Source organism: Drosophila sulfurigaster, chromosome 3 (assembly GCF_023558435.1).
Source record: "Drosophila sulfurigaster albostrigata strain 15112-1811.04 chromosome 3, ASM2355843v2, whole genome shotgun sequence".
Classification (NCBI taxonomy): Eukaryota; Metazoa; Arthropoda; class Insecta; order Diptera; family Drosophilidae; genus Drosophila; species Drosophila sulfurigaster.
The window spans coordinates 22900111-22921829 of NC_084883.1; the positions used below are offsets into that span (position 1 = coordinate 22900111).

The 21719-nt window shown below is 37.8% G+C and overlaps 2 protein-coding genes across 2 annotated transcripts; both read left to right on the forward strand.

The window, feature by feature from the left end:
- The first annotated feature begins 222 nt into the window (after window positions 1-222).
- LOC133843304 (putative inorganic phosphate cotransporter) lies at window positions 223-3271 on the forward strand. The gene is made up of 4 exons (XM_062276806.1): window positions 223-469; window positions 1422-1558; window positions 1615-2688; window positions 2756-3271. Exons 1-4 carry the CDS (start codon window positions 445-447, stop codon window positions 2966-2968), a joined length of 1449 nt encoding a protein of 482 aa, XP_062132790.1. The 5' UTR covers window positions 223-444; the 3' UTR covers window positions 2969-3271.
- A 99-nt stretch (window positions 3272-3370) lies between these two features.
- Window positions 3371-7332, forward strand: LOC133843305 (putative inorganic phosphate cotransporter). The gene is made up of 4 exons (XM_062276807.1): window positions 3371-4420; window positions 5208-5344; window positions 5402-6475; window positions 6534-7332. Exons 1-4 carry the CDS (start codon window positions 4396-4398, stop codon window positions 6744-6746), a joined length of 1449 nt encoding a protein of 482 aa, XP_062132791.1. The 5' UTR covers window positions 3371-4395; the 3' UTR covers window positions 6747-7332.
- Window positions 7333-21719: the final 14387 nt, after the last annotated feature.

A 21719-nucleotide genomic window follows, 5' to 3' on the forward strand; every position in this document is an offset into this window, starting at 1 on the left:
CATATCATCATCAGACGCTAGTAGCCACGATTACCGTCAGCGTTAATCAACTTATGAAAGAACAGAATAGAACCAGAACCCTACTATACGTCTAATTGCAGCAATAATCGCTTATTGCTCGCACTACTCGTAGTACTCATACGACGCGTTGTACGCTGACTTACTCCAACCTCATGCCCAGACGTCGTTGTGTATTTCTGCTATATGGCGGCAACAGCTTTCGAATGAATGCTCAGACGTATTTCAGATATTGACAAGCGTGGACGGCTATCATCTCGCTTCGTATTGCTGTTTGCCTCACTGGGAATGGGTGAACGGGAAGCCGTTTTAAATGCCAGTTAAACACTTCATACGTGTGTGTGATAATAATAAAAGCAATATCTGTTTTGCTGTGTGTTTTGAGGCTAATTAGTTAATAAAAAGTTTATCTCATTGCCAAAAATAATGAGTGCCTCTGTTGAAAATACAGGTGAATATCGGAATGAATATTTAATTACAAGATGACCCCAGAGTGTGTTATGAATTTGTTGTTGTTGTTTGTGTGCGAATTCCGTATATCGAGTGGACGAAATAAATTGAATTTCCTAATTGTGCTTTGCTAAATGCATTTTTAATTGCTGTTTATAAATTATATAAATTGTTCGGACATTACTGAAATTTACATGCAAAGCATTAATAAATTTCGTGTTTATTTTCTGTGATACAAAAAATGCACCGGAAAACGCGAGTATTTAATAAATGTGTCAATGGCATGCTATGAGTATAATATAAATAACTCTAACAAAATCGATGATAACTAAATACTTTTCGCATATTTAACTAATTGATATATATACTTAAATTGAAAATTAATCGAAACATTAATTAATTAAATAAAAACAAATTCTTTGATTAAAGTCAGGAAAATATAAATTTAGTAAAACGCTGAAATATGCAAATATGCGAGTTCGTTTTTAAAAATGTTGTACAAATTCATTCAAGTGAAAGCCCGAATAAATATTTATCAGAAGCTCCAGTTTTTGTAAATCAGCGCAAACCAGCTTAACAAGTTTTTAAAACAGCATAAAGTGTTTTGAGTAATAAATAATAGTAAATACTTCGAAATGGAATTTGAAAATAATGAGTTGGTCAAAAATTATCGTAGCCACCGTCATTGAGTTGACTTCTAGTAATTTTTCTCACGATAAGATAGAAACCCGCATTTTGAACTGTTTATACCATAGTTGTCATAAAAATATACTTAATTGAAATATTGTTCAGAACCATTGATTTGAAAACCCAATTAGGGCTCCATAAATATCAAGATACTAGCCACAAAATTACCCCAAAAAAGCTTTTGGTCAATAAGCTAAGCGTCTATTTAAAATTGTTGCATGATAACGATTTGGAATTATATTACCTGCATTTGTGATACTCCCAAGGTCCCGTTATCGGCATACGATATCTGCAGGCCGTGCTGCTCTTCCTGGCGATTTGCGTCAATTATATAGCCCGGCTAAATGTGAGCGTCGCCGTTGTGGCCATGACGGATGCGGAGACAACCAATTCGGATTTTCCCGTAATTGCAGCAAATTCCTGAACATTGAACTTAAAGATTAACTATTTTTGTTATAGGTATATGACTGGACAGAGGCTGAGCGATCCTACATCTTGTCCAGCTTCTATTGGGGCTACATTTTGACCCAGTTTCCAGCCGGATTTCTGGTGCGAATGTTTGGCGCCAAAGCTGTGTTATTCATTCCCACCTTCGCCTCGGCTGTGCTGAGCGCAGTGACACCTTATTTCATTAGCTGGGGCGGCTGGGTGGCGTTCAGTGTGCTTCGCATCGTTATGGGACTCTTCCAGGGTCTCATATTTCCCTGCATACATGAGCATTTGGCCAAATGGTCACCACCCAAGGATCGCAATCGTTTGGGTGTTATCGCCTATTCGGGTGCCGATTGTGGCTCGGTGCTGGCAATGGGCATTAGCGGACTCATTGCGGACAGTTCGATGGGCTGGCCGGGCATATCGTATGTCTCGGCGGGATTGTGTCTCATCTGGTGTGTACTTTGGCTGGTGTTTGGCTCCAACAATGCGCCTAGCTCGTGGATGGTTGGTGAAAGTGAACGTGATTACATTGAGCGGTCGATGAAGCGAGAGGATGGATTCCATGTACAGAAAATACCGATACCCTGGCGTGCAATGTGGACATCGGCGCCGTTCTATGCACTGCTCGTTGTGCGCAGCGCTCAGGGATGGGCCAACTCGACTATGCAGCTGCAGACGCCAGCGTATATGCATGGTGTACTAGAGATGGACATCAAGAGCAATGCCTTGTTCTCGGCTTTGCCGTTTTTGGCCATGTGGTGCATGTCGTATGTGTATCTGGCCATTGCGGATGTGATCATGTCCCGTAAGTGGTTGACGTTGACCACGATGCGTAAGTCCATCAACACGGTGGCGTATTGGGGTCCGGCTGCGGCGCTGATTGGCATCGGCTTTTTGGACAAGTCGCAGACGGAATTAGCCATTGCTCTGATGACCATTAATGCTGGCTTAAATGCGGGCTCTGGCATTGGCAGCATTTTGACCATCATCGATATGAGCCCCAATCATTCGGGCATAGTTATGGCCATTGTGAATGGAGTTGGCAATATTTTTCCCCTGCTAACTCCTCTGCTAGTGGGCGTCATTGTCACGGAACCCGTAAGTATTGAATGCTTATCTCGAAATGCCGCAACTATTAACTACTTTCCTCCGTCTCTTTTTGCAGAGCTCTCGAAGTCAGTGGCAAATTGTGTTTGGCATGACGGCCTTTGTCTTCATCGTTGGCAATCTAGTGTATCTCATTTGGGGCACCACGGACCAACAGCCTTGGGATGCTGTGGACTTCTTGAAGCCGCTGCCCGACGCCGAACTGAATCAAGATGCAGTCTCTGACAAAAAACCAGAAGCTGGGCATAAAGTGTTAGAGAAAACCATGTGAAGCTCAATTCAGCTTGGCGTCAAGTGCTTCGAACTCCACATAAAACAAATAATTAAGAATGCAAATAATTTTTTGGACTTGTTGATAAGCCAACAAGTTATTCGAGTTTGTGGGAATTTATTTTTAATTCTGGGACAAACGAGAACTTGATTAACCTCAGCCAAATCGCAGAAACGAAACTGTTAACTAGATTATTAAGTATAGGGTAACTTCTAGTCGATGCTCAATTAGTATTTACCCAAATTGTTAATTTGATTATCTTACAATAAACTAAAATGTGTCAATTTTACTTGTTATCTTATCTCAATCTTCTCCCTTGTGCCATTTTAATCTGTCATATCTTATCGTAGATCTTGATTTAAAAAATATAATTGGATATAAATCGATTAGTCAATACCAAAAATCAACATCAAACAAAGAAATTAATTATGGCTTACACACGTTTTAGATATTTGATTATCTTATCTTGAGATTTTGATTTAAATATAATTATAATTGAAAATAAATCGATTGGTCAAAACCACAAATCAGTATCAAACAAATCAATTAATTTGAAATTAAATTAATTATGATGGTTTACACACGTATATGTAGTTGAGCTTAGATATTTGATTATCTTACATTAAACTGAGTGAGTTTTCCTTCTTATCTTATCTCAACCGTCTGGCTTGTGCCATTTAAATCTGTCATATCTAATCAAACATCTTGATTTAAAAAATATAAATGGAAATAAATCGATTGGACAAATCATAAATCAGTATCAAGCAAATCGTGGAACAGCCAAATTATGTCATTAATTTTGTCAGCAATTAATTATGGTGGTTCACATATAATTGCGTACAATCTTACAATCAAGTTTAGCTTTTTGTAGAGTCAACAGGCACGATTCTTTTGTAATAAGTATGTTTATTATCTTCAGGTTCTTCCAGTTGTATTTTTAATCTTATCTTAAACCTTCGAATATTTGACAGATGTGTTCTTGAAAGCGAAACCCAAATAAAGATACTTGACCTTTTAAACATACGAACTGAAGAGAATATTTATTTAATAAGACAACATGTAACATTTAAGGCTCAAAAAAAATTGTAATATTCCCTTCTATATGAGTAACTTAATTTTTGATATGCATTATCGAAAATGTGTATATTTTTTTCTTGAATATGAAGGGTAACCAATTGTCGCATAGAAACATTTTTCTTTGTTACTAAGAAGTACTTTGCTTATCATTTGGTTTATAAAATTTATGAAAGAAGTAAACCACAACATCTGATAATTAAATAAGTATTACGGTTGTAAAATCATAATTAAAATGTAGCTATAATTTTTGGATAAAAACGACAAAAGCGAGCAGATGTATTTCTTGCATTGACAAGCGAAGTTCTGAATTTAAGAGTTCTTCTAAAGGAAAAGTGTAAATTGTGCCTAAAATGAGTTCAGAAACTGCTGATAAAGGTTAATATTTCATAAAAACGTACATAAATATATTAAATTATTAAATATTTTATATGAATTTACATAAATATATTTAATTGTGATAAATGTGCCTAATAAATTTACAAAATTAAATTAATTAATGCGATTGCGATGCAGAATAACTAGAAATTACAAATTGTCTGCACAAAAAAACGTTCAAGAATTTAATTAGAGTTTTTCTGCATTCCAATAAATTAGATGTAATTAAAGTGTATATATATTATATATGGAGTATTTGGAATTTTAAAATCAATAGCAAACATTTTGTAGAACAAATTGTAAACGGAATAAAATCTAGTCTTCAAAAAATCACATTGTTTTGATATATTTATTAAAAACTAAAATAATAAAAAAAATTACGAATTTGTAATAAAATTAATAGAAAGAATTTTTGCTTATATGAAATTGAGCATTTGAGTTTTTATTTTAAATTAAGAATTATGTTAAAATTTTCCTTCGTTGCGTTAGTAATCAAATGAATGCTTCAGTAGTACTAAGTGGTAATTTTATACCCACTATGATATGAGTAAAAAAGTCTATCTACTAGGATATTCGTTGTTTGGCTGACTATATGGAATTGTATATTTTATGGTATTTTATATTTTAAATTCGAACTTTTATGATATACCAAATATGGAATGTAGAATTTTAGTATTATGGAGGTATAATATATTAATTTGGTATACTAGCGAGTATCTCACAGTCGAGTACACTCGACTGTAGCTTTCTTACTTGTTTATATGTAATATTTATGTATACTTCTTAGGTCCGATTATTGGCATAAGACATCTGCAGGCTGCGCTGCTCTTCTTGTGCATTTGCGTCAATTATATTGGTCGAAATAATGTCAGTGTTGCTCTTGTGGCCATGACAAACGCGGCAACCACCAATCCGGACTTTCCGGTAAAGACGCTGTACACCAATTTTCAAAGGGAGTTTTAAATACAATTTCCATTGCAGGAATATGACTGGACTGAGGTGCAAAAATCGTATATACTCTCAAGCTTCTACTGGGGCTATGTTATCACCCAGTTTCCTGCTGGATTTCTGGTGCGTCGCATTGGTGCGAAGAATGTGTTGATGATTTGTACTGTGTTGACCACTGTGCTGAGCGCTCTGACACCTTACTTCATCAGCTGGGGCGGCTGGCAGGCATTCTGCGTGCTGCGCGTCAGTGTGGGATTATCCCAGGGTCTCATGTTTCCCGGACTACTGGCGCATATAGCCAAATGGTCGCCGCCCAAGGATCGCAATAGGATTGGCGTTATCACGTATGCGGGTGCCGCGTGTGGCTTACTCTTGGCCATGGCAATAAGTGGACTGATTGCCGAGGGTCCGATGGGTTGGCCGGGTATCTATTATATTACTGCCGGCCTTTGTGGTGTATGGTGCGTACTTTGGCTTGTGCTGGCCGCCGACAATGCACCCAGCTCGCGATGGATTACGCGAGCAGAGTGCGAGTTAATCGAGCGTTCGATGCAGCGCACAGATGGATTCCATGCCCAGAAGATACCGATACCGTGGCGTGCCATTTGGACATCGGTGCCCTTCTATGCGCTGCTCACAGTGAGCGCTTCGCAAAGCTGGAGCGGTTCAACGATGAATCAACAAACGCCAGCGTATATGCGTGGTGTACTCGATATGGATATCAAGAGCAATGCGTTGTACTCGGCGCTGCCGTATTTGGCCATGTGGGGCATGTCCTTTGTGTACTTGATCATCGCCGATTTAATTATGGCCAAGAAATGGATGACGCTGAACATGATGCGCAAGTCGCTCAATACGGTGTCATCCTGGGGACCGGCTGCCCTGCTGGTTTGGATTGGTTTCCTGGACAAGGAGCAGACGACATTGGCCATTGCCCTGATGACCATCAAGTCGGGAATTGGTGCGGGTGACGGGCTTGGCAGCATCATCACTGTTATCGACATGTCGCCCAATCACGCTGGCATGGTTATGGCCATTGTGAATGGCTTATCAACAATATTGTCGTTGCTTACACCACTTGTGGTGGGCGTTGTTGTCACCGATACCGTAAGTTGAACTCATCTTTAATGAGACTTCCATTAAATTCATACTTTTGTTCTCGCAGAGTTCCCGCATTCAGTGGCAAATTATCTTCGGCTTGACTGCCGCTATTCTCTTTGTGGGGAATCTGGTGTACATTATTTGGGGATCAACAGATCTGCAGCGTTGGGATGCTGTCGACTTTTTAAAGTCACGCGATGTGGAAAGAAGTCCAAGTGAATTGAAGTCATCATCAAAACAGGCGAAGGACGTGCCGAGCAAACAACTTGAGTATTAGCTTAGCGAACTCTCGATATACTTGTAAGTAGGAATTAATTAGGAATAACTCAAAATGCGGTTCGCGGTACGCGGCGTACGCCGCGTATACGCAATGTAGTCGCATTTTGTACTTAGCGCAATGTTGGCCAAAATGTGGTTAGGCTTTTGATTAAACGAATTGTAGACATTTTTGGCTATGTGGCTGAGCCGTTGATTTTAATTAAAAATTCTTAAAACGTTTTTGCGTGTATTTTAATTTCTTGTTTGCGCGCAATTTCTTTCGTTTCTTTTCTGGCCGCCGCAAAATGTAATAGAAAATTCTTACTACTATTTTCTTTGAATGAATTCATTTTCTATTTTTGGCCCCCTCGCATTTGCATGGCCAACAACAGCAGTCGAAGCAAGGCAACCAGCCTTCCAGTCAGTCAACGCGATGGGGTAACAAAAAAAAAAAAGAATATAAAGAAAAAAAAACAGAAAAAACTTTGCACACAAATCAGAAAAATGGACACTTGGCGGAATTTATGCACGAACGCGTGCGCACAGTACGCTGGTCCAGGGAATTGTTTGGCCAGCGGGGCCTGGCAATAACAGAGACAGAGACACTGAGAGAGAGGGAGAAAAAGAGAGAGAGAGACACATCCAGAGGCAAGGCCAAGCCACAGTTAGTCCCTTTTCGCCTCGCAGTCACAGCCAGAGTCGTCGGTCTGCGTAGTTACAGCGGCTTACAGCCGCCAAGTGGCATGCGGCGGTTTTTCCAGAGGCGTGTGTGGCGCAAACCCAAACCTAAAACCAAACTGAAACCAAAACTGAAACCGAAACGCAAAACCAAAAACGAACATGTTTTTCAATTAAAAACGTTGAGCAACGCGCAAATATTCATTTGAATTGCCCACAGCGGACAGGCAGGCAAAGACAAGTCATAAATGGGCCTCGCGTTCGATATAGTAAAGTCTGAATTGAATGCAACTACACGAATTTATCACGAATGTTGCCTTGAATCGAATGCTTTTGATATTGAAACAGACTTAACATGCCAGCCAAATCGGGTTTTGGCATTACTTTAAAAATTGATGAAGAAAAGAGTTTCTTTTTTTACAGTGGTTAAGTGTGTTAAGCACAACTTGTTTTCCGTTAGAATAAATAAAAAAATTATATTCGCAACCAATGATATAGTTTTCTGAACCCTTATAAATTAAAATTTAATGTTTAAAACTATTAAATTTGTAACCGTATGTCCTCACTAAATGCATAGAGTACAAATAAAATTATAACCTACCGTAAATTTTTTAGTTTGCGTAGGAATTCTTTTATTTTTGGAGAGAATTACCCATTCCACGGTATAGTTTGAATATATATAGTAGTTTATTAATATATAATATATTTTTGGGGTAATTTTTTATTTGAATTCAATATATACGAGTATTAATGATAATGGTGTTTTCACATTGATCTGCTTTTAGTTGCTTTCATATTACATTTTCTTGATCAATAAACATGATTAGGGCTTCTATAATTGTGAAATATATTATGAATTAAATTACCTGCACAAAACACTTCAATTCAATTAAATTTAGTTGTGACGAAACCAAAAAAGTCTATATGTAGTCCTTAATCCACTTGGGCTGCTTTCAGGTGATGCCAAATGATGAATATTGCTAATTATACCAACTACAAATAATAGAGTTTAATAATATATGCATTTGAAGTACTTAGATGCCCTGCAAGTATAACAAATATTGAACAATATACTACTACTTACAATACTCCATATGTCTACTCTTCGTATACGTAATTGAGAGAGGGTTGCTGCCGAAAATCATTATTAGTTGAAAGAGATTCAATGTTGAGATGAAATTCATTTTAATGAGATGACCGCAAGAGTTGCAATTTGAATGCATATTATGTGCACTTCATTAAGCACTAAGAGTGCATGAGGCAAGCAAATTGTTAGACAGTTAACAACATGAGACAGAGAGAGGCATGTATTGTTAAGTGTCTGCAGCATGTGGAGGCAAAAGCTTCTGTTTGTGTGTGTGTGTGCTGGCAACTATTATAGAAGACGCAGTTGGTGGTTTAAATTGATGCATGTAATTTGAGAGTTGTAGTTGTATCTAATGTGAATGCAACACATTCATATATAGTACTTCCAACTGGGCACTTGTGTAATCGTTCTCAGACTCTTACGTTTCACTTGCAATTATGATGCGCAGGGCGTAAATTTACGAATTATAATTGAAGCAACTTGCTGGTGGAGCCAACAACAATGGCCGAGTGGTCCGACCCGGGGGTCACAGTAATAGTCTGTGGATGGTACGACGGATGGTCAGTGTCTGGTCTGATCTGCTCTGCTCTGGTCTCGTTTGATATGAACCACGCAACCGCATGGACAATACAAAACGCACGTCAAAGTGAAGCAAGTGCCTGCCGTCAAGTACAGCAGTTGCTTGAGAATTTAATTTATGCCTGGCGCTTTCAATTGATCAAGAGTCGGCGGGAATGAAGAACCGGGGGACAGATGCTGGCGTGCCATGACCAACAATAGCTGGAAATTAACAGGCACAAAAGAGACATGTGGTACCCGGGGTTGGTGTCTCTTGACGCTCCATCGCAATGCTCCACTGCGCTGAGGTCTCTGTTGTCTGCTCATCCTTGGCCTTTAGTCGCTGCTTTCTGCCGGACAATAAGTCAATGCCATCATGCGTTGCCCAATTTTCAATGTCCCCAGTCACTTGCCCTCTGGTTCCCATGTCCATGCTCATGTCCATGTCCAGTTGCAGTTGCTTTTCTTCGCTTAATTAATATTGCATAAGCGCAGGCGCAGACTCTGCAGCAGCAGCAGCTGTTGTCCTTTTCCTCTTGTGCACTGCACTGCCCATAATTATGTTCATCTCCGTCCCAGTCGAGGTTATTGTGTCTTGCACACTATCGAAATTTATGCGTTGGGCTTCTTTTGTGTTTATCGTGTGCAATGAGTGATGTCTTTTTTCCACTTCAGAGTCGCGTGAAAGGACATTCGGCATATTTTTATGCAAATGTCAATGGTCAGAGCTTTACTGCTTCAATCTGTTCAATGGTCAATTGCAGTCTATTGTCCGATAGACTTCTTTGACATGGTGTTGCCATGTCAACGATTCAACTTTCGAATGCAGGCGAGAATTAAAAGTCAAATGCCACAGAATCTATATGTAACCGGAGCGTATACTTAATATGCACAACGAACTGTTTCTTTAGACATTAAGTTAACGAACCCCATCCTTATCTCAGCAAAGGACTATTATGAACTTTTATTATTGCAAAATGACAATCAACTCTTTTGGAATATACAATAAAAATGGCACAAATATTTTTGGAATGTGCAATAAATGTTTAGTGTTTTGTAAGGGACTCCAAATATTTGCCAATAAAATGGCAAAGATATTGCAAAATTTCAATCGCAATCAGGTCAATGTACATAGATTATTAATTTTTGCCTGTGACTTTTGCCAAAGCTATTAAAATATTAAATTGCTAAGTTTTGTTCGTTTTTATTCCTGATGCTTGGGCTGCCACATTTTCAATTTCATTTGCATTTGCATTTTTCCCATTTACCATTTACCATTCACCATTCAACATTCAACAATTTTTTTCCCTTCATTTTTGCAGTACTTTTCTTACACTTTTACTGCCTCTGTCTTACTGTTTGACCTTGTTTCGAGAGCTGGCACCTTTCCCATGCACACAGTTACGTTTTAAATAAATGAGAACAGATCAAAGGGTTTTCCAAGCAACGGCAATGGCAACATGCAACACTCTCTAGCTCTCTCTGTCCCTCTCTCTCTCTCTAGGTGGCGCCACATTATATTGTTAATGCGATGACTACAAAATTCTGTCGACTTGTCGTTTGGCAAATGCAGCTCAGCTCAGACCCGGGGCCCGAAGCCAAAGTGCAAGCCAACAAAATGCAATGCCAAACAGCGACGGAGCTGCAAAGGAATTTTTAGAATTCATTGAATTTTAAAACATAACAATAAAGCACTCAAGATCTGCCATGTTCCAAATGGAGCCAAAGGTACACACATAACATAACATAGTATAGTCGTTGCTTACCCCCTCTAATACGATATACATTATATACATGCTTGCTTGCGTTCAACGAGCTTGAAAATTGCGCTGAAAATTGAGGAAAGTTTTCCGCGCTGATGCTAAAGCAGGGAAAATCACATTTGTAATGAATCGCAGCTGTTGCAGGCGGAGTTAGCAGCAACAGCAGCTTCAACAGCTTCAGCAGGATTTGCAATTCATTGGCATATGCGGCAAAACTGGAGCAGCTTTTGCTTTTTTGTTTAAATTTAAATTGTGCTACATATTTTTTGATGGCAATATTCAAGTTGACCAAGTGAAATCTACGCTATCTCGGTGTTGACGGCGAACTAAGAACATCGGGAGCCCAAAATACGTTTACGGCAATAAACGTGTTGATTTATTGATTTTGCACGTCGCATAATTTACTTTACCTGCACGACAGTAAAAAACTGCAGCAACAACAATCACTACTGCTGTAGTAACTACAACAATTGCAACTTGTATCCCAACAGCAACAGCAACTGCCAACAAGCAAAGCAAATGAAAATCCTGTGCTCCTGTTTATTTCTCAGCCATGTACGAATGGGCGTTGCTTGTATTTATTATACCCTGCAGCCATAAACACTGTCCAAAGGGTATGACAAACTGGAGCCAGCAAAGCAATTGCAATCGAATTGTTTTACAGGATATTCCATAGTTCTGCAAATCCTGCTTGTAAAGCCGCTGGCTTGCTTTATTTATTATTTTTTCTTTCTTGGTTTTTTTTTTGCATTTCACTTCTCACCATTGCCGGCTCTCACTGTCTGCCTGATTGTCATCTCGTTGCCTGGTTGTTGTTGTTGCTGTTGTTGTGCGGACTACAGCGCCACAGTTGCTACTTTTTTGCACCTATCTCTATCTGATGGCTGCAACAGCAGCAGCACAAACAACAACGACAGGTAGTAACAACAACAACAACAAGAACGAGGGAGCAGACGCCATGTCGCGCGCCATTTTCAAGTTGTTTCTTGAAACGGAAACGAAAGCGGTTTTCATATGCATGTGCGCGCACACCAATACAAACACACATACGTACGTCTCTGTCTGTGTGCATCTGCATGTTGTAGTGTCGTTAAGCGGTTTCTTTGTATAAGTGAGTTTGCAGTGTTTGTGTGTGCACACACACACACACACATACACAGACACACCTTACAGGTGCCGACAATATGAAATAGGGCTCCAGCTCCACAGCTCGAGCAGATTTCTCGCTAACTGCTAACGCCAGCTTTGCTTACCGTATGCCAAATGCCAGAGATAGTGAGAATGAAAAGTGTGCGCTCAGCAATAAGATTCTTGTCGGCAATTTGATTGCTTAACATGAAAAGCTGACGCCAAAAATACTACAACGAAATTTTAAATTCTTTCGTGAAGTGTCTCACATATGTTATGTTGGATTTTCACAGCTTTGCTGTACAAAAAGAGGTTGAAAAATATAAAAATGAAATAGATTTCCACTAAAATGTAAATTAAATTTTCACTTTTGTATAAATAAAGAAATTTAAAATAATATAAAACAATACAGATAATATTATAATATCCTTTTTTTTATTTCTTAACTGCACCTAAGTCTTAAAGTAAGTTAAATTTGTTGTTATTTTATTAGTTAAACATACTTTTGTGGCACTTATATTTAGTTTTTAATGAAATTGCTTGATATTAAAAGTATATTTATGTACATATATTATATATATTTTATGTTTCCTTTTGTTAAAAAATATACTAGTTTTATAGATAAGTTAAATATAAGAGAACATGAAAAAGGCAATATTTAATGATTTATAATTGCAATGTAATTTATACATACTGAAAACACTTTTAATTGAATTGTATTTTATTTCAACTGTGGTTTTTATAAGCACAACATGTATTTTCTTTAATTCCAATAGCGAAAAGTGAAACTCTGTTAAATTATTTTTTGTATATCTACAGACGCATCAATTTTCATTTAAAACACAATAAAATTAAAATGTCCAAAACTATTAATGACAATAATGGAAAGGTTATTACATATAAATATTTAAAATATTAAAATACTTCAAGTAATATAATATATAATATATAATTTCAATTTTAAATTTATTTCAATCATTTTTTTAACCCATACATGAGTTTTCTTTATTTTGTTGTATATTCAAATAGCGAAATTCATTTCGATTATTATTTTTTGTTAACATATTTACAGTAAAGCAGACGCAGACATTTCTCAGGCAGAGTGTGCATTGTGCTCGGAGTTGATTGTTTATTGTACATGTAGCTGCATACATTTCGACAACTCTGCCCGCATCGCAACTTCCCGCCCCGCCATCCTCTTTACGTTCCTTAATCTATATAGTACACCCCCTGCGTTCGACTGTCGACTCGTGTCTGTGCAGAGCATGTTAAATAAATTTGCATATTTTAGTTCATCGTTAGTTTGGCAAAAGCTCAATTTTCTATGCAAAAAATTCAACACTGATGACAAAAAGTGAACGAATTACAATGCGAAAAAAATGTAGGGACAGAGAAATGATAGAGAAAAAGAGTGAGGGAAAGACAAAACTGAGAAAAGCAACAAAAGACAATTTTGCTTTGTGACTTTGCAGTTCAAAACGTTCTGCATGTGTTTTGCCAACCGGACTGGGACATGCTAATGAGGCATTTGTTATGCTGCATATTTGCAGCTCAATATTTTTCATTTTTTTTTTACTCGCTCTCTCGCACGCTTTTTATGAAGGATTGCTTAAGCTTTTGTCCCTATGAATGATTTGCCGACAGTCCAAGGAAAATGGGGGAAGAATAAAGTAACACGAAGTCGCATTCTGTCAGCATTGGCTTGATTTATAAAGCCGCATTCACAGTGCTTTTTTGTTGTGTGGACGAAATCTAAGCATTGGCATTACCAGAGAGTCGTTGTGTTTTACCTTTTCTTAAATAATTTGTTGTTGTTGTTAGTTTAATGACACATTTAAGCGCAACCGCAACTCGTAACTACAACGAGGCATGGCCAGAATAACACAGCGAATGTGCATCTGGCTAGCTGAGTGTGTATAAGTGATAGTGTGTGTGTGTGTGTGTGAGGCTTGCATGTGTGCATTTTATGTACTGTTCTGCATGTTGTATTCAATGTGTGTGTGTGTGTGTTGCTTGTTCGCGGCGCCCACCGCGAGTTGCTGCTGCTGCTGTTGCTGCTGTCGGTGTTGCTTTGGCCCAAAACTGTTGGTTAAAATGCCGAGACACACGCTTGCGCGAAATTTTATGATAGTATTTTGGTGTAATGGTGTACCGCAGTGTTGCAGCAACAACAACTACAGCAGCAACAGCAACAACAGCAACAGCTGCTGCTGTAGCTACAACCACAGCATTGCCTGTTTGTGTAATCTAGTGTTGAAATATGGTTTTAAGGTAGATTCAAGGCAATTTACCATATTGGCCGCAATACAATTTCCGCTCAGTAGCGGCAGCAACAACAATAATAACAACAACTGCCGCATAAAGCCACATAAATAGCCAACAGCAGCAACAGCAGCAGTAACAACAAGCTGTAAGAAGAACAACACGAGCAGCTGCAACACCAGCGACATGTGTATTTAAATTTGCCGCGCGGCTTATGTTTTTTGGTCCCCGTTGGGATAAATGTTGTTATTATTTTGGATCTGTCGCAGGAATAACAACAACAATCTTACATGCTTCAGTTATAACTGTATATATACATATATACACTCTATAGCGCATATAATGCCTATAAGCCTAGCGGCTAATTTAAGGCTGCTTTTAAATCAACTGCGTAAATCCAAAAGCAAAAAACCAAAAAAAAAAAAAAAAACAAAAAAAGGCACTCGCAACGATAAAAAATATGTAAATAAAAATGTTTTAAATTCATATGTGCCAAAGGGAAATGTCAAGAGAGTTTTCAGCCTAAGCTGGTAAAAATAATGAATAATAATTCAGTTCACATAAAATTGAATCAAAATCAGAATTTATAGTAATTTTAAACGCAAACATTTTCGGTGCTCAAATGATCAGCAAATTTGGTTATCAAATTCAAATTAATTTGATGCTCTAAATTATATTATTATTATAAAATTAGTTTTGAAATATTTATATTTATTTTATCATTTCACTTTATGCGATACACTGCAATACAATTTATACAATTTTTCTGTTTCACTTTCTGTTCCCAATTACTATAATAACGCAATAAAAATTATATTTTTGAATATTTAAGTTTACAGTTTTTGCACCGAATAAATATAAATAATTACTTAGGCTAAAATTGAAATATGCTGAAATATTCGTAGTTTATTTTTGATTATCAAATTTACCCATTTAGCTAATATTTCACTGTCGAAAAAATCACTAATGAAGTTTTGCAAAGTTCTGGTTTTAGTTACGATAACAAACTATTCAATTTAGTTAAATTATCCGTTTGTAAATAAGTTTAAATTTGAAATTATTTTAATTTTTCTATGAATTACTTTTTTTTGTAAATACTTAAAATTTTTTCTTTACAGTCATACGTTTAAACACGAAATAATGAAACTTTTCATTGGTCTATCAAATTTAGTCGTAAAGTTAATGCAAACGTACAAAGCGTACAAACTAACTGTTTAAAATTTGTGGAAACGAAACTTCACTTGTTGAGCTAATTAATTTTTTACTTTGTTTAAATAAATAACATGTTAAACTGCATATAAAAAAAGCTGGTATACATTAGAAATTATTCAAAATTTGTAATTTTATGCACTTCTTTTTGTAAGAACTCATTATCTTTTGTTTACAATTATACCAGAGTTAAAAAAGCTTTTTGTAGTCCTATAAAATTTATGCTTAAAGCTAATATTTCTTTTGTAAGCTCCACTTGTCTAGCTAATTCATTTTAAGTTTTCTTACAAATATTTATGTTAAACTGGAACCAAAAAATGGAATTATAATCAGTTATTTTAATAAATTTTTTTTTTATTTTACTTTTTTTGTAATTATTTATTCACTGTTGTTCCCTTCAAATTTATTCTTAAAGCTAATATTCCGTTTGTACGCTGGCTGTATAAATTGTAGGGGATTGAAGCTACACTTGTCTAGCTAATACGTTTCAAGTTTTTTGCAAATAGCCTCGTACAACTGATGCTTTTAGAGTCGATGGTAAGCGAGAAATGTGGAGCTGGAGCTGGATGCAGGAGCAGTTGCAAGAATCGCCATGGGCAAAACGGCGATAGGATGATGATGGAACTAGTAAGAGGGGAATTGGATGTCTTGACACTCCCCTAGTCGGCTGGCTGGCTAGCAAGCAATTCATTTGAGCTTGTTCTGGCATTATTGCCACCCCGAATAACGAGACCGCTCGTCTCCGCAACTAGATTTTTGGTTGCCATCGCCTTGGTTGCTATGTGGCACTAGGCAATTTGTTTGTCATTGCACTGTGCACAGAGCACAGCAAACATGTGTGTTGATGTATTAGTGTGTGTGTGCTTCTGTGTGTGACATTTTCTTTTGGCTGCCACGTTCCGTCTGCTGCTGTCGCTGCTGCTCTTGCTACTGCTGCTGCTGCTCGGGGCAATCGTCAGCGCCTGTGTTCGCTGCGGCCAGACAGAAGATTTATGCGCTTGCCAAAGCTGCAAGCAAGCAAACGGACAGCAATTAATTTGCATTCTGGTAATTAATTTTGCATTGCTGCTGTAGTCACCCTTTTCTTTTGGGGTTTTTAGATACGCTTTTTCTTTTGTTCTTTTCACTTGTCATTTGCCAAATTGCTGATTGCGTTTTAAAGGCAACACTCAAGCTCTAACTCTCTCTATCTTGCTAGCTCTGACTCTCTCTCTTGGAGCTTAAAGCCAATCAACTGCAGTTTGTGTGGCAGCCTGTTAACTAGTTTACCTGTTGACGTCCGTCTCTGTATCAATCAGCTGCCATTGCATGCTATTAATTACCCAACCCTTAACAACTAGACAACTCTTGCATTTACTCTTTTAGCACCCCTCCTCCCTCTTCCTTACCGCTCGCGTGAATGTTTGCATTGCCATTTTACAAGCTGAACACAGCAATTGAAATTGTCATCGTTTAACGCAAATGGCACGCCAAATACAATGCAATGCATACAATGCGAGTACATTCGGACAGAGGGACAGACCGACAACAGATGGAGAGACATGCCCTGACCGAGTAAGTGCCAGATTGCCGCCAAGTGCACTCGACAGGCCCTGTTTTGGTCTTGGATGTTCAAGTGCCTCCCACCATCCGCCATCCGCCAGCAGCCATCAGCCACCCAGCAACCGACATCATCCACTCGCGCCTTATTATTATTATGGCGGCTACAAGACAATTGTTGCAGCATGCCTCGTTCGCTTGCTCGCGAGCTGCCACTCGTTGTTGTAGTTTATGTTACCCACAATCTCTGTGGGGCCTATGCGACGCATCACATTGGAATGCAATGTCTAAAATGCGAGTAATAACTTAATACAGAATTTCATTAAATGCATTCCTGGACAGCAAAACATTTCAATTCTATTTGCAACTAATTGGTATCTTGTAGTCGGGCAGCTTAAGCAAAACTATGCACCGAGAATTGTCTGCAAGTTGTCTTTTGCTGTTGCAGTTCATAAAGCCTTTGGCAGCAGCTGTGAACATGAACATGAACCCATTGGCAGCAATGATAGCGAACGTGTGTGGGTGTCCACTGTGTGTGTGTGCTTCCGTGTATGTGTGTGTTGCAATGCAGTTCATTATTTTGCTCATTTCCTCTTAATGACAATATCAATTGCTATTTTACGCCCATTGTCTTGCATTTCTATTGTCTCTCAGATGTCTTTCATTTTATTTGATTTTCAATTACGTTTAATTAATTAAGTGTAAAAGCGTTGACACACACACAACACACACCCACACACGCATAGTAACCATCAGCATTATCATTCAGCTAAAGGACAATGACAATAATGACCCTATAACTTCTTGGCCCTTCCATCGCTAACGGGAGAAAACTTGCAGCAAATGGGGCATGCACAAATTGTTCGATGTTTTGTGAAGCTTCAGCAAAACTAATTTAAGTCAAACGAGCTTTCACGCACTGCACTTAAATATTAAGTATACGCATGCAATTAACTGAGATCAAAGCCAACGAAATCGTCGAAAGTTTTATTAGCCAAATTTAAGTCCGGGTTAAAATGAATAATTTATGTAATTTAAATTGGCTTTTGGCTGCAGAACAAAAAATTAGCATTATATGCCAACAAAATCCATATAAGCAAAATGTTTAAAGCGGACTTTGCGATACTCTTAGAATTCTTGGGAATTCAAACCAGAAAACTTTTAAAGATTTTTGTTGTTGTTGTGCAAAATGATTGCAATACTTGTTACACACTTGCCTTTTTTTGTGTGTGTGTTCAAGTTTTACGTTGTCGTTTTTATAAATATTTAAAACTCTATAAGGCTTGCTGTTTGATCATCCTGAGGGCATTGCGAATGCAATAACATATTTGATACGCTCAGTGTGATGCGAAAAGTGCACTCCAAAAAGTTGTGCGTAGTTGGTTACTTGACAAATTTCTAGGGAAATATACTATCCTGCCGTAGTCGGAGATTCGTGTGTGTGTGTTTGTGTGTGTGTGGCCCATTGGCCCCATTTTCCCTTTTTAGCTGTTCCTTTATGCCCGCGGCGCGTCCTTTGGCAATGCATTGCAAGTTAATTTAAGTTTATTTTCAACAATTTTTTTTTTTTTTGTTTATTTGCAGCATTTTTATCGTTGTATTTTTGGTCGAACTCTTGTGCTCTTGTGTGCCTTGCTTTATGCATAACCCTCGTGCCTGCATGGCACAGTAATAAATTCATTACAAAATTGTCGCTCTATAAAAAGATAAACAAATGCTAAAGCGGGACGGGTGTGTGACACTGAGCATGGTTTGGTGGGTGGTGGCTGGTGAAACGGGAAGTCAAAAGTTTGGCGCAACGGGAAAATGCACTCAGAAATGAAACGACAGCAACAACAACGACAACAACAGCAGCAGCGACAACGTCATCGGGAGGAGGGAGCAAGAGCAGGAGCAGGAAGAAAACTCTGAAAATGTTCTGAAAATGCGCACAAAATGAGTGTGCAGAAATAATTTCAAAAGTTATGCTATTTGTATTGCCGCGTCACCATACAATTTGCTATGGGGTTAATGTTATTTATGAATCATTTTGCACTTCATATACTGCGTATGAGTAATTTATGGCATCTGCGCGACATTTAATGCTGGCTTCTGTTCGGTAAAAAATACCACAGATCGGCACACACCGTTCGCTGGGATAACAGAAAAGTGAACAATGATTTCACATGAAGGTTAATAAATTGAAAATCAACTGCATTTCCTACTATTTAAAATTATTTCATTGATTTAATTTTCAAGTTTTAAAATTAAAAAATACTAAGTAAATATATAATTTACATTTTAATTAAAATGCAGATTTCGTCTGTTTAATTTATTCATAAATCTAAAGTTTTTTTAAAACCTTTCCATTTTAATACTAACAAGTATGAAAGCTCGACTGCGAGATATCCGCTACTCATTTTAAATAAATCCATATTCTAAAATTATATCAAAATTTAGTATATTGCTATAGTATTACATGCAAAATAAACCATAAAGTACCAAAATACCATAGAGTGCAAAATATACCAGATGCCATACAAAACTATTTCTTCAATAACTTTTATAATTTCTATCTGATCACAATATAAATTTCAGGAATTACAAATAATGTAGTTATTATTGTAGCCAAATTTCAGCAGCATAAGCTAATAGTTTTCATAGATCCGAACATATGTATATTAACCTCTCGTATGCAATTTATTTCTTTCATCCGATTAGTTTTTACCTAAATCGAAAAACAATATCCAAACAATTGTATTTCATAGCGTTTAAATTGCGACTGCCAGTCAGAAAAAATACTTGTTGAAAGCGACCCGAAGCCGTAGTTCACCACAGCACAATTTGTGGAAATTCTTCTTCTATTGCTGAATTTGTCTTTGACTAAACCGGCATGAACACAGTACACGTATGGCTTAACATTTTAGGACGCCTTTTAAGCCGCACTCGCCACTCCTTGTGCCCTTTTTGCGACGCCTCGTTTTAAGCTGCTCAGCAAAAGAGAAATTGCGGCAAGGCAAGAAAAGCGATGTGTAGAAGTAGTGAAAAAAAATAGAAAATAAAGTAATATAAAAAAAAATGGAATAAATACGCAACTCTTTGGCTGCGTTTCGGGTGGCACGACAAAGACAAAAGAAGCAAAAAATTCGCATATGCTTCAAATATAATCACGTATATTAAGCAAAAACATAGAAAAGGATTCGCAACCCATGCTCTTTTCTATTTTCGTTTTTTCTGCTTTGGCATTGCTGCCGACTGAATTTATCTAAGTACTCGACACGCCCTTTGGGCTGTGTGCGTTTTTGGTGCGGTGTGGACAACTTGAACTTCTAGTGGCTGTTCAGGCTGCCTTTACTTTGTCTGCGTGTTGATCTGCCAGTTGGCTAACTGGGCAGTCAACCAGACAACTGTCTTTTAATTACACGAGTTGCGAGTTGCGAGTTGCGAGTTACAAGTGAAGAGTTTTGCTGGCAGAATTCATGCATGCGCATATAATGTGAAGTTGTTGCCGAGTCGCTAGGGTGATGTGCTCCATCATATAGTATTTTTTTGTTTGTTCAATGTTTATTGTCTGTACAACGAGACGTATACTTAACGAGTATGGAGCAGAGAGCACAATTCGTTTATAGCAAAATATGCCAACGGCTCTATTATGACTTCTTCAAAATTTACAGTCTGTTGCTTGGCGTAAAATGGAAGAAGCGTTTTTATATTGCAAACACACACAGTCGCACACACACACACACACTCACACTCTCACATGCATTCACTCATACTCTCTAGCATGTAGAAAATTTTTCTCTTTTGCCTTTCCTCTAGTTGTTCGCTCGTTTTTCTGTTTTGTGGCAAACCGTAGCCAAGTTTGCACTGCAATTATGATTTCTGCACGCCCCCCAATGCCACAAACCCCCTTCAGCTATATACCCCCCTCCAACACTATCATGCAGCACTTCTCTTTGCGGCCGTTTACATGCCTTCTTCGCTCATTTAATGTATTCGTAAGTTTTTTCCTATTTTTTCTTTTTTTTTTTTTTGTCTTGCAGCTGGCGTTTTTTGTTTGGCAGCCGCCAACGTCGACAGCGATGCTGCTGACGACGACGACGACGACGACGACGACGATGGCGTAGCTCGTTGCAGCGCTTTTGTTTTTTAGCCGGAAGTTGCTCAAGTGTTAATAATTTCATTATATCCGCTACGCTGCACCCCACACACACACACACATACACACACTCAAACACATAAAGTGGTATGCGCGCACATATGTGTGGCTTGCAGGCTTTGCTCTTCTGACTTCGGACATTGCCCGGCTCAGTTTCAAAATACCCTTACATTGGATTATCGCAAATTCGAGACATTCTTCGCTTCAACTGGCGTCCATTAAAATGTCAATGAAATGCCAAGCCATCAAATGGATTAATCAATCGTTCAAACAAATGGAATTACAATCGATAATTTGATATTTATTAAAGCTTTTGATTTGATGTTCCAACGCACAGAAATACTTCACATTCATTTTTCGCCTCTGGCAATTATTTATATTTTTTTGGAGAGCATAAAAACGTCGTTACAGTTATTTTATTTTTTTTTTTGTGATTCAGCTTTCTTTTTGCTTGGGTTTTGTCTATAAAAAGGCCAGAAAAGTGCTGCATGTGTAATTTTTACGCTTTTTCATGTGTCCTAGGCGGCATCTAGTTTTTTTTTGTTGCTTTTTCTCGTTTTTCTCTTTTTTGTTTTTGATTTTCTTATGTGGAAAAAATGTAATTACATACGCCAAAAGTAGTAGTTGCAC

Bases quoted from the DNA above. Each gene is read 5' to 3' on its own strand.
- LOC133843304 (XM_062276806.1), top strand. From the start codon at position 445: ATGAGTGCCTCTGTTGAAAATACAG. The intron at 1,559-1,614 runs GTAATTGCAGCA...TTTTTGTTATAG, and splicing joins CAACCAATTCGGATTTTCCC to GTATATGACTGGACAGAGGC. The intron at 2,689-2,755 runs GTAAGTATTGAA...CTCTTTTTGCAG, and splicing joins GCGTCATTGTCACGGAACCC to AGCTCTCGAAGTCAGTGGCA.
- LOC133843305 (XM_062276807.1), top strand. From the start codon at position 4,396: ATGAGTTCAGAAACTGCTGATAAAG. The intron at 4,421-5,207 runs GTTAATATTTCA...TATACTTCTTAG, and splicing joins TTCAGAAACTGCTGATAAAG to GTCCGATTATTGGCATAAGA. The intron at 6,476-6,533 runs GTAAGTTGAACT...TTGTTCTCGCAG, and splicing joins GCGTTGTTGTCACCGATACC to AGTTCCCGCATTCAGTGGCA.